At 44.8% G+C, this 15,678-nt stretch overlaps 1 protein-coding gene across 3 annotated transcripts in view; it reads right to left on the bottom strand.

The window, feature by feature from the left end:
• The window catches only part of CFAP95 (cilia and flagella associated protein 95), a 37,772-nt gene extending 25,420 nt beyond the window's left edge, over positions 1–12,352 (bottom strand). The window contains exons 1-2 of one of the 3 annotated variants that reach the window (XM_075931699.1): positions 11,310–12,352; positions 5,290–5,398 (exon numbers count right to left, since the gene is read on the bottom strand). In XM_075931699.1, the coding sequence (XP_075787814.1) occupies positions 5,290–5,398; positions 11,310–11,596 (396 nt within the window). In that variant the 5' untranslated portion in view covers positions 11,597–12,352. The remainder of the gene's footprint in view (positions 1–5,289; positions 5,399–11,309) is intronic. The other 2 variants (XM_075931700.1, XM_006137840.3) reach the window with 2 other exon arrangements.
• Positions 12,353–15,678: the final 3,326 nt, after the last annotated feature.

Genomic DNA, 15,678 nt, shown 5'->3' with positions numbered 1-15,678 from the left:
TGAGTAACTTCGCTTTCTTCTTCAAGTGATGTGCCCATGGGTGCTCCACTGTAGGTGACTAAGTAGCAGAACCCAGATCTATAAAAAAGGCAGGACTCGGAGTCCCTATTTGTTTGCTGTTGAGAGTACTCAGGATGCCACTGAGGTGTCTGAGAGCCATCGCTGCTGATCGCGTAATGTTTTACAAACGTGTCATGCGATGACCAGATGGCTGCTCTGCAAATGTCTTTGAAGGAAACACCTCTAAGGAAGGCCGTTGATGCTACCATCGCTCTAGCGGAGTGGGCCTTAGGTTGCATTGGAAGAGGTACATATCGCGCGGCATAACACTCAGCTATACATGAAGTTATAATTTTTGAGATGCACTGAGATGATATTGGCTGCCCTTTAGATCACTCAGCGAGAGAAACAATCAGTCGGTCAGTTTTTTGGAATGATTTAGTCTGTTCTATATAAAAAGCAAGTGTCCTGCAGACATCGATGGTGTGGAGAGATGTTTCACGTAGTGAGGCGTGTGGTTTTGGGTAGGATGATGGTAGAATAACTGGTTCATTGACATGAAATTCCGAATACACCTTGGGGATGAATACTGGGTGAAGCCTTAAAATTACTCCATCCTTATTGAAAATGGCATATTGTGGTATTGCCATGAGCACCAATAATTCATTGACCCAGCGTGTTGATGTGATGGCGAGGAGGAAGACTACCTTCATAATCATTATTTGCAGGGGTATAGTAGCCAACAGTTCAAATGGTGGTGTGGTTAGAGCCCCAAGTACTATATCTAAGTTCCATGCTGGAGGAATGGGTTTGTGAGGAGGACTTAAGTCCCTTCATGAACCTCTTGGTGGTTGGATGGGTGAACAGGGAGGTGCCTTCAGTGGATTATCTGAAGGCAGATATTGCCATGAGGTGCACTTTGAGAGAAGCTAAAGCCAATCCCGTGCGTTTTAGGTTCAGCATGTAGTCAAGGATGACGTGAAGAGGAGCTAAATGCGGGAGCAGATATTGTGTGTAACACCACAAAGCAAACCTATGCCATTTTGAGAGGTAAGTGGTTCTGGTCATTTGTCTTCTGCTGTAGATTAGTATCTCTCTGACCTGTGTAGAGCAGAGGGCTTCGGATGCATTGAGCTGAATAGAAGCCATGCAGTAAGCTATAGGGTGTGTAGCTAGGGGTGTCTCAGTGACCCCTGGTTCTGGGTGAGGAGGTCCAGGAGAGCTGGAAGCGGGTAAGGTCTGCACGGCAGCATGCGTCGAAGGAAGGGGAACCAGTGTTGACGTGCCCATGCTGGTGCTATTGGTATGACGGTGGCCTTGTCCACCTTGACTTTTTGCAGTACCTTGAGAATGAGAACTGTGGGTGGGAAGGCATACAGGAGAGGCCCGTTCCAGTCGAAGAGGAACGCGTTGCCCAGAGACCCGCAAACAAGTCCTGCTCTGGAGCAATATTTGCGGCATTTTTTGTTGTGACAGGTGGCAAAAAGATCTATGAGGGGAGTGCCTCACCATCGGAAGAGAAGGTGGAGGACTCCATCGTGGAGCTTCCATTTGTGCTCTGGCGCAAAGTGCCTGCTCAGGAAATCTGCCGCAATGTTCGTGATGAAGGTAAGTAGGATGCCACAGATGTGATGCCGTGCTGAATGCACCAGTTCCAAAGACAGATTGCTTCCGCACATAGGGAGTGAGAGCGTGCCCCGTCTTGGCCGCTGATGTAATACATTGCTGTGACGTTGTGAGAATTTTTATAGTTGTATTGAGAATGTGAGTGTGGAAATACCTGCAGGCATTGAAGACTGCCCGGAGTTCCAAATGATTTATGTGGAGTCGTGTCTCATGAGGTAACCATTGGCTCTGGAAAATGGCAAATGGCAACCATTTGCACTCCCTACCCAAGGAGGGACACATCGGTGGTGATATAAAGGGAAGGCTGTTGCTGGCAAAAGGGCACACCGTGGAGGAGATTTCTGTGGTCCATCCACCAGTTGAGGGAGCGTAGGACCGATTGTGGAGGTGTTACTAACTTGTATACATAGTGCTTCATGTGATTGTATACCGACGCTAACCAGTGTTGTAGGCTGTGAAAGTGCAGTCTGGCGTGACGGACCACATAGGTAGTGGCAGCCATGTGGCCCATGAGCTGTAAACAAGTGCCTATCTGGACAGTGGGCTGCCTTGAACAACCTCTATCAAATTTTGGATAGATTGAAATCTCTGGAGGGATAAATATGCCCTCACCTGCCAGTTGCTCTCAACCGCCTCAGGCTGCATACGGAGTGAACTGGTCTCCTCAACTTTTCTTCCTTCTCCATCCATGAGAGTGTTTTGTCTTAATTATAGTTTCTATTCGTGTTATAGTTCTTTCCCACATATTCCCTAGTTCTCATTTTTAAAAAAATCCCTTTCTCCTCAGTTTAATATCCATAGTTTATAATTATAGATATAGATATAGTTGAATCCCTCTTTCTACTTCCCAGTTTAAAAAACAATTAGAATGCCTGCCTCACCCTGATTTAAAAAACGCGATACATGCCGTGAGGCCAAGCCCACTTCTGACAGCCATTCGGCTTTATCTGGTGCCTCGGTGAGGCTCATGTTGCACAGAAATGTCCACACTGCACAAAGCTAACCGCGAGGGCTCGCCGGGACAGAGAAATGAAGCTGCGGATTATTCTTTTTGACAAGGCTCTCCAGCCAGCAGGGTTGGAGCCTTCGGTCTCCCCAGACCAGCTACCAAAGCGCAGAGCCTTGTCCCCTACATCCGCTCTGCCCAAAAGACCCAAGGCATCTTCAACTAAGTCTCTACCTGCTACTTTGCAGAGTAGAGTGAGTATCGGGAACAAACCAGGCACCTCAGGCACTGCCATGCCATGTTTTAGGACCCTCGCAGCACCTAAGATAAAGAGGTCGGTGACTATGTCACCAACGAAATCTACATCGGCACCGATAGTGACCAAACCCTCGGCGCCAACGGATCCAACAGTGCCGTGATTGTCATCGGCACTGGTGGCACCGACATCATCTATGGCAGGTATCTCGGCATCGAGTTCAGCTCTACCGGTGCTGATAGTACCAGCTGCGCACATGGATGGTACCGAAACAAGAAAGTCCACATCTAGGACACCCCGGCACCAAAATCCTACTCCTCATTCACCATCACTCGCTTTCTCGCTGGCACCATCGCCTTCTCCACTGGCACTGACGTCGCCAAGATCTCATGGTGCGGACTGTCCGAGTCAGAACTACAACAATGGCTGCCCGCTTGTTTTATAGCCTGTAATACCTCTAAGGCTGGTATAGGGGGCTCTGTCTGTGAGGTGGAGTGTTTTCCATATAAGGGCATGTAAATTAATAATCTTCCCCTGCTCGCTCCACCCATTGCAGTGAAAGATCAGCCAATGGGCTGACTTGTGCTCAGGCCTGCTACTCCACCCACTGCAGCAAAAACCAACCTATGGGGTGATAAGTTCACAGGCAATAAAACAGGCAGGCAGCCCCTCTCTCACTGGGGATTCGCATTGAGTGAACGCCTGGCCTGATCACCCAGACGCCTTGCACCCCCCGCTCTCGAGTCTTACTGAGCGTACTCCGAGTTGGTCGACCCGAGTGGAGACAGTTTATGAGCATGCGACCGGTACTTGTGTTCCTGCTGTCTCCAGAACTGGTATAACTGCCCCCTCCCCCCCGCCATCATCCCTATCCTAATTGATTTTTTAGTTGTCCTTATTGCTTGTCAAGTGACAGTGGCTAAAAAGTTACTAAGTTAGTTTATAAATAGTTGTGGTTTAGGTTTTTTACTGTTTCCTTGTATAAAGTTGTGTAAATAATCAGCCCTATGGACAATACCAGTGTTAATTCAACTGTTCCCAACCCTTGGGCAGTTATTGGGAATTATTGTGATTTAGAAAAGCCTCAGGGAATTGTTTTGTGTTGTCTGGCAATCTGTTTAATTTTTGTTCTGATGATTGTCTGGCGTCATCAAAATAAAATCAGTTTGTGCTTTTTAAAACCCCCAGTTGTGGTCTCATCCTTTCCGGCATCCCTTCGAACCTCGTGTATTATGGGGACTGACACAGACCAACGCAGATCTCCTCACTCTCCACACCAGAGGCTGCCCTCCCCATTTCTAGCAGCGTAAAGAGATCATGCCCATTACTCGCACTGTCTTTTCTCTGTGTCTATAGCACCTTCCTCCAGGATCTTCGATGCCCGTTCCTGTTCACCACGCTCACCGTGGATGGCACCATTGGCATAATTTCAGGCATGCTTACCTTGACAGACAATCACCACTTGACAGAGTCTATTTGGATGAGCTGTGCCATGGCTTGGAACCTGGATTCCAGCAGGACTGCTCTTGCCTGCACCGAGTTCAGAACCACCCCTATTAATTCTATTCTATGGGTAGGTATGACTCTTGACTTGTCTAAGTTGAAGAAGAGTCCCAATCTGTTGAAGGTCATTCTAACTAGTCTCACGTGAGACTTCACTTGCTCCCTGGAGCACCCCCACAGCAGCCAATCACTGAGGTACGGATACACTTGCATCTGTCTAGCCCCTGCAGAGAAAGGGTACTACCACCACCATGTACTTGGTACATCTGGGAGGTGGGAGAGGGCAGCTGTGGCTAGGTCAAATGAGAGCACAATAAATTGATCGACTCTGAATCTTAGGAATCGCCTGTAAGCCAGACAAATGGTAATGTGGAAATAGGCATCTTTCATTTTGAGGGCAGTGTACCAATTAGGGATGTAAGCGAATAGTCGACTAACCAATAAGCCAAGGTTTATCGGTAGCCGAGTTGACAACTTACATTTCCCAGGCCCCTTGCTGCCTCTGTGTCAGAGGCAGCAAGGGGGGGGAGCAGGAGCCAGTACTGGAGAGAGTCAGCTTAAAAGCCGGTTCGCCCCAGCACCATCTCCAAGATGCCAAATGCAAGATTGGATAGCTTTCTATTAGATCTTTTGAATAAGAAAATTCCCTCAGTTAAGGAACTAAATCTTGTTTCAGTGACAAGAAAACATAGGTGCTGTCATAAACATAACCCTAACATGACTGACTTTGGGGAAAAAATACTAAAAACATCCGAGAGAAAACAAGGGAGGTAGCCTTTAGAGAAGGAAAAGAAAAGTTAACTTAATGGCATGGAATTTAAATATTATCTTATTAGATTTGTCCAATAGGTTGTGCTGAAGGCAAACACAACACATGACTCTAAAACCAAAATAAGGTGAAAGCCCTAATGATAAATAAATAAACAATATTGAATAATTTGAGTTAAAATATATTTACCTCGTCCAAAGTTCCAAACCTCGAGTAAGTAGATTGACATAAATTCTTTGAACCCAAAGGAACTTCATTTATATCATAATCTTTAGGTTCAGCCTCTCTGTTTTGATGCCTTTAAAAAAAGTTTATATTTGTGAGATGACAAATGCAAACATAATGTCCTTTTTCGAAATCTAAATTAAAATTTCTCTGGATATTGTGAAACTCTCCACATTTATGCTTATGATAGGCCTGGCACTACTATACCACCCATTCTTTTATGCCACTATAATTATCATATATTGTTGCACCTAGAGGTGAAAAGTGAGATTTCTAGAGAAAATAATAAAGAACCAAATATAATTAAAGGATTTTTTAAAAAATCTATAGCAGGAAGAAATCAGGAAAGCAACAAACCTGTTGGATAAGCTACAGCTAACCTATCACTTTCCCCTTTTTCCCCTTTGAAAACCTTAATAGAATCACAGAACTGGAAGGGACCTCGAGAGGTCATCAAGTCTAGTCCCCTGCCGTCATGGCAGGACCCAGTACCATCTACCATCACTACCTTTTAAGAATTAAAAAAAAGCATTGAAAAAGGATATTGTAATTTTAGATCAAGGTATTTTTGATAAAACAATTAACATTTAAATCAGAAAGATTTTATTTAGTGAAATAAATGTTATGCAAACCACACAAATAATACTGCATTACATATTAATCTAGAAATAAATTGAAACTATTTACACCAAGTAAGGAACTCAAGCTGCCTGCTAGTGAAAAGCATTCATTAGCTAAGGCAATACCAATGTCAGACAGACAAGGGCTACGTCTAGACTGGCATGATTTTCCGCAAATGCTTTTAACGGAAAAGTTTTTCCGTTAAAAGCATTTGCGGAAAAGAACGTCTAGACTGCCATGGACACTTTTGCGCAAAAGCACTTTTTGTGGAAAAGTGTCCGTGCCAATCTAGATGCGGTTTTGCGCAAGAAAGACCCGATTGCCATTTTCGCCATCGGGGATTTTTTGCGCAAAACAGTTTTTAGCTGTCTACACTGGCCCTCTTAAGCAAAAGCATTTGCGCAAGAGGGCTTTTTCCCAAGCGGGAGCAGCATAGTATTTGCGCAAGAACACTGACAATCTTACATTAGATTGTCAGTGTTCTTGCGCAAATTCAAGCAGCCAGTGTAGACAGCTGGCAAGTAGTCTAGGATGGAATTCATTTTTTCAGGAAGAACGGCTCTTGTGCTTGAGAGGTTTTTGTGCAAAAAGGAGCCGTCTACACGGCTCCTTTTTGCACAAAAGCCTCTTGCGCTAAAACAGCTGCTAATTAAGTAGGCAAATGAAGCGCGGCGATATTCCACTCTGTGCTTCATTTGCATAAGCTTTTCTGGAAGAAGGCTACAGTGTAGACCTAGCCCTGGGGGAGGGAGGTGGAGTGTCAGAGGCAGGCTCTGGCTGGGAGGTGCTTACCTAAGTGTCTCCCAGCCAACAGCCCTGCAACACCCCCAAGGCAGGCTGAGCTTCCTGCCTGCTACAGCCCCAGATCACTTTAAACTGACGGCTGCTCCCTCCACGTGGCTCTCAAGCTCCCGGAAGTGGAAGAGGCTTATGCTGCCCCCCATACACCAGGACAATCTCTTAGCTCCTATTGGTTGGTTGTTTCCGGCCAATAGGAGCTGAGGATTGGTCTGGGTGTGGAGAGAGATTACACAAAGCCTTCCCCTCCCTCCAGAGCAAAGAGCCACAAGGACTGTACTTTATAACACGGCAGCTGTGTGTCCGAGGGTCCGGGCAGGGTGGTTGGCAGGCTGGATCCGGTGGCTGGGGGGCTCAGATCTGGCCCCGGTCATATTTTGTCCAGCCCTGTTTTAGACACACAGGAAAGGATTATGCAGTGACACTAACGAGAAATCTTTTGGATACATAAAATCAATAGAACTGCTAAGGAATAATTGTAGAATACAAAAAGGCAACTTTGAACAGCAGGAAAGTGCAAGAAAACCCTAAAAAAACCCTCCTTCTTCTCCCCTTAATTGGTGTGGGTAAAATCCTGAGCCTATTGAAAACTCAATGGGAGTTTTGCCGTTGATTTAAACAAGATCAGGATTTCATCATGTGCATATGTGAGAGACTGAGAGAATTTAGTTTACGTAAAGGAGATTTAGATCTGGATGTCATCTGCATTTTGATGGCATTTTAAAATGTGCTCTCACGGTAGCTCTATAACCAGCTTTATGTTGAACTGAGGCCTGTGGAATATAGGGCTTTAAGAGAGGAGGACCAGTAATCACAAACCATTCTCTGAGTCCATCCATGCCTCCATAGAACAGCAATACTCATTACAGGGATTTTATTTCTAAAAGCAAATTAATGTGCTGTGCACTAATTTCTCTGTACAGATGCCTCTAGTGAGCACTAAACATCCTCTATTACATTTAAATAGAGTGCTATTTGAAACAGTACTAAGTTAAAGTGAACCCAGAAACTATTAGTGCACACCAGCAAGGTCTATATGGACCAATTAGTTTGCAAACATGTTAATATGTTTTAGAAATCACACTCCCATAATGCATCATTGCTGCTCCATGTAGACAAACCTTGTGTTTTTGCAGGGCACCTTATGATGGAATCCTGAACCTGATTGGGGCCTGCAGATACTGCCATAACATTAAAACCAATTATACAAATTGGGGCAAGATTCTGTTTTGGACGGTGATTAATTTTGTTTACTGCTTTATAATAATCTAATAATCTCTCTAAATGCAATAGATATTTAAAGACACTAGGAAAGTATTCCTGTCCCACAAATGTTTGTTTAATTTAAAAAAATTATCACTCCCTACATTCTTATGGGAGTAGGGAATTCTATTTCAATGTTTGTCTCCCTTTTAATGGCTGTGGACTCACTGGTTGCTTTTAAGCTTTGATACTAAAAGGACTCTTTTACTACAGTAGATTATTTCTTTTCAAAGAGGCAAGACAGATGGTCCACATATGCCTCTCACAAGCTGTTCAGTGGAAGTCTAAGCAGGAGGTTAAATTGTCATTTTAACTTTTTTCTGGCATTAAAAAAGACTAATGTCAATGTTCAAGGGTCTGAATTTAACAAAACAAAAATAAAATAAACAACTTTCCCCTTTATTGCTAAATATTGCATAGTGTTTACAGAACTGTGTAAAGGTCATTTTAAGTTCTTCAGTAAAGGGGCTTTACTTTTAAAATATCTAACACAATGATGGCTCGCTATAAATACATAAAAATAAAAATCTGCATTTGCAAAATATGCAAGCCTAAGCACAATGGATAGAGAGAAGGGCAAAGCAAAATCTAAAATCCTCCCTTTTGTTGCTTTAGGTCTGACCATTGGTAATATTTTTTTAATGTTTACAGTTTTGATCCAACTCCCACTGGAGTCAGTGGAAACAATCTCACATTTGTACTACAGTACGAGGATCTGGTCCTATGTTATTTTGTTTTAATTCAAGGATTCCCGAGCATTTCTTAGTGTTATTCTTTTTAAATTATAACATCTAAAACAGTGGCTTTCAATCTGTAGTCCACAGACTACTGTGGGTCCACAGACTATGCCTAAGGCCGTGTTCACCAACCAGTAGATCGCGATCTACCTGTAGATCTCGGAGGCTCTAAGAGTAGCTCTTGAGCCCTCTCTGAACTGCGCACCTGTGCAGTACATTTACATTATACTTCCTCATTTGAGGAGCAGCTACTCACCGAGCAACAGCACAGGTGAGTAGCTGCGAGGAATGGTGGGAATTGTTTTTTAAAGTAGCAGTATAAGGATTGGGGATAGCAAGTGATGGAGAGGAGGAGAATAGAGGGGGCGGGGCTTCAAGGAAGGGGCGGGGTAGTAGATCTTGGCTTGGTCTATCATTTAAAAAGTGATCTTGGGTATAAAAAGGTTGGAGTCCACTGGCCTAAGGGGTATATGAAAGCTTGTCGTTCTCATTACCATAAAATACTGGCTTTCAATCTGTGGTCAGGAGATGTGAGCAGGCAGGAGCAGATGAGAGTTTTGCGGGGCCCAGGCCAGCACAATTTTGCCCCTCTTTGAAGAAAAAATAGAAAAAAGGCGTCAAATGTGCAAATTGAAGGCTATTTTCATACTAAATGTGAACTGGGTAAATTTGATAGAAACTTAATTTAGTTGGATAATTTTTATTTTAATTATATTGTAAGTCATTCTTAAACAAAATTCTGTATTAATAATTAAAAATTTTCATTTGTATTTAAGTCTCCTCCCCCTCCTGCCTCACTCTCTCTTTCTCTTCTCCTTAGTCCTCCCCCTCCTGCCTCTCACTTGCGGAGCCCAAACGGCCATTTGCGCCGCTTGCTCCCGTACAGTGGACCGGCTGAGCGGCACAGAACTCAGCCGAGCACCATGGCGGTAGGTGAAGGGAGGCGGGGTGGTGACGTACATGGCCAGGGGGCAGGACCTGGAGCCTCTGTCCCGGCACTTCGCCTCCCGCCACGGCGCTCTGCTGAGTTCTGCACCGCTCAGCCGGGCCACCGTGCAGGAGCAAGTGGTTCAAGCGGCTGTTTGGGCCCCGCACGGTGGCTCGGCGCGGGGCCTATTGCAGCGCGGGGCCTGGGGAAGCCGCCCCACTCGCCCGCCCACTCGCCCTGCCCACAGACCTTGTCTAAAATTTCCAAAAGAGGTCTGAACTTCTGTTTGAAATGTTTTTAATTAAAAAAGGTTGAAAAACACTGATCTAAAACAGTGTTTCTCAAAGTGATCTGCAAAATCACTTTGAGAAACATGATAACTAGCTGCTCCAGTTTGTTTACTTACCAGTGCCACAGCCACGGAGCCTCAAGGCTCCCATTGGCTCCAGTTCACCATTTGCAGCCAAGCGAAGCTGTGGGAAGCAGCAAACTAGGGATGTTAAATTTAGTTTAATCAGCTTGCCAATTAGTTGATAAGCGGGGGAGCCTTTTAAATGTATTAAGAGTCGGCTCTTAATACATTTAATAACATTTAATACTTATTAATACATTTAAAAACCAGAGGCACAGTGTCTGGGACTGGACGCGAGCCGGAATTAGCTGATTTCTGGCTCGTGCCTGGTCCCCGCTACTCCCCTGTGTCCCCCAGAGATGGTGCTGAGGGGAACTGGCTTTTAAGCTGGGTCTCCCCAGCACTGGTTCCTGCTGTCCTGCCTTGCTGCCTCTAAGAGAGACAGTAAGGGGGGGAAGCAAATAGTCAAGGGTCTTTTGTGGAAAAACTTGCCAGTCTAGACGCAGCCACAGTGTTGACAGTACTACTTGCTAGCCAATAAGCTACCCAAGTTCAAAATACTGTATCAATTACCATACTATTTAAATAGTTACTACCCTCTGCCCAATCCAGCACACATGCCAATGTTCATATACAAGAAGGTAGCACATGTTTATTTCCTAGTCCATCACGGTGTCTCATTTCAGATAGGCATTACAGACCTCCTTCTAGCAACACCAAGAATTGTAATTCTATAAGTTTAAAAATGAATATTCCTGTGGCACCTTAGAGACTAACAAATATGTATATCATGAGATTTCATGGGCAAAACCCACTTCTTCAGATGAGCCACAGGACTACTCGTTTTTGTTAAAGTTACAGACTATCACGGTTACCCCACTGAGATTTCTATATGTTTAAACGTGCATACATACCCGTTACAAGATACATTTACAGGGAGACTGTTGTATCTTTAAGGTTCCTTTATGCCAGTATAACTGCCTCCACCCTCAAGGTCTTTACAGTGGCAACTATTTGAGCCAAAACACACCCCTAACCCAAGTGCCCCACAACATCTGGGGGCAGACCAGGCCAAAAGCTCCTCACAAAGCGCATCATAATCTAAAAAGCCCGAGTAGTGACTTTTTGCAAGGGGGTCCTACCAGTATAGATTATTGTGCAACATAATCTGGGAGGTGTGCAGTACACAAGGGAGCAGCGGATGTCTCTCCCCCCTCCCCAAGGCCTTTTGCCGAGCACCACGTATGTTCACAGACCCAAGGGGGCGACAGTGGGGGCCCCTTACCAGCGGTACACGAGGGTGGGTCTCCCATAGTGCAAGCCACGCGAGCGCAGCGTTAAGGTCCCCTTGCGCTCCAGCACGTCGGGTGGGCCCATGTCCATTCTCAGGTGTCCCCCTCTGGGGCTGCGGGACTTACTGCACCGTCCGGACCCTCCCCCCCGCACGGAAACAGTCCCGAACAGATGCCCGCCTCTAGCCCTTGCTACAGGGAGACATTCCCACGCAGGCGCTGCCTCGTCGCCTTGGTAACGAGAGACGCTGCGAGGAAGCGGGGGCGGAGCAACAAGCATTTTCCGCGCGGGCTCTATCGCTATGTCCTGAGAGTTCTAGCGGGCTGTCCCGCACAGGACTACATTACCCAGAATGCAAGGCTACGCTTTGACCCGTGCGAACAACGGCTCAATGCGGAGCATTGTGTGATGGGAAATGTAGTCCAGCAAAGATGGATGCCTGTTAAGCCAAAACGTGACTTCACTTTAAGGGGAGTTGCACCTTCCTCTCCCATTTCCCACCGCCCTTCACTGCCTAACCTCTCCTGTCTGCCTAGCCTGGAGGCCAGAGAGACACGCAAATTGTGTTGTGATGGCTTCCAGCTCCCTGTAGCACTACACAGCTATTTCTCATCATTACCTGTGTAATCTGGTAGCAGTCAGGAGACCCAGGCATAGATCTGTACACTCACTAATTCCTGTGGCAACAGCTCCTGCCCCAAAGAGCTATAATCTAAATTAGCAGTATACCTGTTCTGGAGACCAGCCAAGCAGGGTGGGTATTCAGAGAATTTTGCACACTCAGTGATAAACACATCATTTTGTTTTTGCCCCTCCTGTGATCACCAAAAAAACTATCCAGCTATACAGACAGCTTTACAAGCTAAAGGTGAAATCGTGGTCTCATTAAGATCAATGGCAAAACTCCCACTGAGCTCAGTGGGGCCAGGATTTCACCATAAGGCTATATCTACACTGCAGGCTTCTTGTGCAAGGACGGCTGTTCTTGCACAAAAACTTGCAGAGCATCTACACTGCACGCATGTTCTTGCACAAGTAAATTTACAAGAAAGTGTTGGAACAGAGGAAGGCAATGTGGACGGGCAACAGGGTTTCTTGCGCAAGAAACCCCTATGGCTAAAATGGCCATCAGAACTTTCTTGCACAAGAAATCATCTACACTGCCATGGACGCTTTTGTGCAAAAGCACATCTCTTGTGCAAGAAGCCTGCAGTGTAGATGTAGCCAAGAGGTTTACAGGATTGGGCATGATTTGCACAAGTAGTATAAATGCTTTAGGATTTTTTATTGATATTTTAAATCTTCACTCTCTTTGGACAAGTAAATGTATAAGTATTGTGATTACAATTTTAGCTCATCCCATGGTTTAAAGTTACTTCCAGCAAATAAATCCAAAGTAGTATATATACTTTAATTTACTGTCTATGCCCATAAGTCCTCCTTGTAATAAATCTGATAACTCATTCACAGCAGAATATAAATATTAATTGACACAACAGGATTCCGATGTTAAAATGGTAACCCTTGACTACCAATATGTTATTTCTGTTTGCACTATTACTGCACTTATTGTACTTTTTTTTGCAGTTTTTTTAAACTATAAATTGTCCAAGTCTTTAGAAATAAGCTGCTTTGTTCTTATTTCCTTCTGTATATAAAGTATGGCTTTATTCTGAGAAGTGACTTGGTAAAAAGTGGCATTACGGGGATCCATCTCTATTTTGTCTCCATTATTTCTACGTTAAATATGTTCATTTTACAAGCTTTAAAAAAAAGTATGTTTTATTTTCTAAGTATTGGCCCTGCATATGAGAGTCACTCTGCCACTTGAGCATCAGAACCTGTAATGAGGATTCTACAGGCCAAAATATGGCAACAGCAACACCTGTGCAACTCCATTGATTTCATAGCTAAACTAGCTACATTGTCACTAATAGGATAGCATTGGTGTAACAGACTGGAACTTGGCACAGAATTCTATTGTCAAGAAGGAAGAGACACCATTTCAAAGTCTTTCATCCTCTTAACTATTTTGGCTCAGCTGGAATAATGGGAATAAAATGTAGTGGATCCTTACTTTTTATCATTAAAGTGATCAAATAAAATCCTGAATACATTCAAAGAGCAGATATCTGTTGAGTAAGATACTTCCATTTTAATTCACTTTTCGGAGTGAATGAAATATTTAAACATGTTGCAGAATAAGTTAATTAACTTTTAGTTTGCTCCATTGAACCACTGAAAAGCGTGCATTTAAACTGCCATTTACTTCTTCCTTTTCAGTATGTATGTAAATATTTATGGATGATTCAAGTCAGCTGGCCATTTACTCCTCTTTACAAATTACAATTAGGCCTTTAATTGATGTTGGTGTTCTGTCTTCATTGCGCCCTAATCCCTTCTGACAACAAAAATTACTACATATACCCCAGGAGGTAGTGAAACCTGAGCCTGCCCAAGTCCCACCCCCTGTTAGGCAGGGGTAGATAAGGGTGAAGCCAAAGCTCAAGGGCTTCAGCCCTGGGTGGAAGGCTTGTAACCAGAGCCTACCCCCCCCCCCCCAGGGTAGAAGCTGAAGCCTGAGTCCTGCCATTCATGGATGAAGACCTCAAGCTTCAGCTTTAGCCCCCAGTAAGTCTAATGGCAGCCCTGGTGACCCATTAAAATAGGATTGTGACCATTACAGGGTCCCAACCCATAATTTGAGAACCACTACTATAATGCTATGTCTACAATGCACAGTTAAGTTGACTTAAGTTACATTGACATTTATCTACCACTATTGCACAACCACACAATGCTCTGAGAAAGCATTGTCATTAGTAGGTGCTCCTGAAGAAACAGAGAGAGGTGCACTGTAGGTAGCTCTTTCAGGGCACATCTGCACGAGAGAGTTATTTCAAAATAACTCCCCTTGTTTTGAAATAAGATGAGCATCCATACAAAAAGTCCATTATTTCAAAATTATTTTGAAATAATGGGCTTGTTATTTTGAAATAACTCCCACTTCTGATGAGGAATAATGCCTATTTCAAAACTGTTATTTCAAAATAGGGTTAGTGTGGACGCTCAGCTGTTGTTATTTTGAAATAATTGGCCTCCGGAGGCCTCTCACAGCTGCCCTGGTGGCTGCTCTGGCCACAGCCCTGACAACTATAATGCTTCCCTTCTCCTGCATTCTTTAAAGGTGCAGGCAGAAGGAAAATGGCTGATGGCATCACACTATGCAGCACGCTTTCTTGGAACCACAGCAGACACTCGTGCTCCCTCCAAGCCCCCCATGGCTGCAAGTACACCTGCTGCTACCTCAGAAGCCAGGGGCAAAAGACAGCACCAGCCTGGACTGGTGCAGAGATCCTGGATCCCATTGAGGTCTGGGGCAAGGTGTCAAACCTCAAGGATCTCTGAACCAGATGGCAAAACACCAGTGTCAATGGTCAGATGGCCACCAGCGTGGCCCAGAAGGGGCACAGCTGCATCCCATACCAGGCACACATGAAAATTAAGGAACTGTGGCAGGCCTACATGAAGGCAAGGGAACAAAATTCCCACTCTGGGATGGCACCCCAGAGCTGCTGCTTTTACGAGCAGCTGGATGCCATCTTGGGAGGGGGGCCAGTCACACACACCCCCGTGTCATCAACTCCGGGCAGGACACACCCATCATCAGCCTCAGCAAGGGTGGAGCTGTCTAAGAGGAGGAACAAGTCAGCCTGGACACCATGCTTGCCAGCCAGGAGGTCATCAGCAGCCTGGAGCTGGTCCCTTCCCCCAATGGCTCCCAGGTCAGTGGTTCCTAACCCCCCAAAATTCCCTACCGCTGCAGTAAACTGTGCATTTGATATTTGTCAGAAAGCATGAATCCTGTACTGCTCTGCAGTATTGTGATGAATGTTATGAACACAAAATGGATGATCCTGCAGTATTTCATGAACTACATAGCCGATGATGACATCATGGTGTCTGGACTACTCTGTGCAATGGACAGAAACTATTCAAGATTGCTGTTGGCACTTATGGAGCAGCTGTACATGGTGGACTGTCAGTTCTGGGTGCAGAAAACAAGCACTGAGTTGTGGGATCATATCATTATACAGATATGGGATGACGATACAAATATTTCTATCTTCTGAAAGGTACATGAAAATCAAGCATATTTGCCATTGAGACTCTCACAGCTGCTATGTGTATGTCCAACTATCATTGTGAAACAACCCCATCCAGGTGCACTGTGAGGAATGTAGGGAGAGGAAGAGTATAGGAAGGTCATGAAAAGTAGTCTGTAAGGGCTGCAAGGGGATATGAGCACAGAGATGTTTCACCTAAAGTTCAATCAGGTCATGTCTACATTACAGAGTTAT

The sequence above is a fragment of the Pelodiscus sinensis genome, chromosome 6 (assembly GCF_049634645.1).
Source record: "Pelodiscus sinensis isolate JC-2024 chromosome 6, ASM4963464v1, whole genome shotgun sequence".
NCBI lineage: Eukaryota > Metazoa > Chordata > Testudines > Trionychidae > Pelodiscus > Pelodiscus sinensis.
The sequence above is the reverse complement of the archived record's forward strand: the minus strand, read 5'-3'. Positions and strand labels throughout refer to the sequence as shown.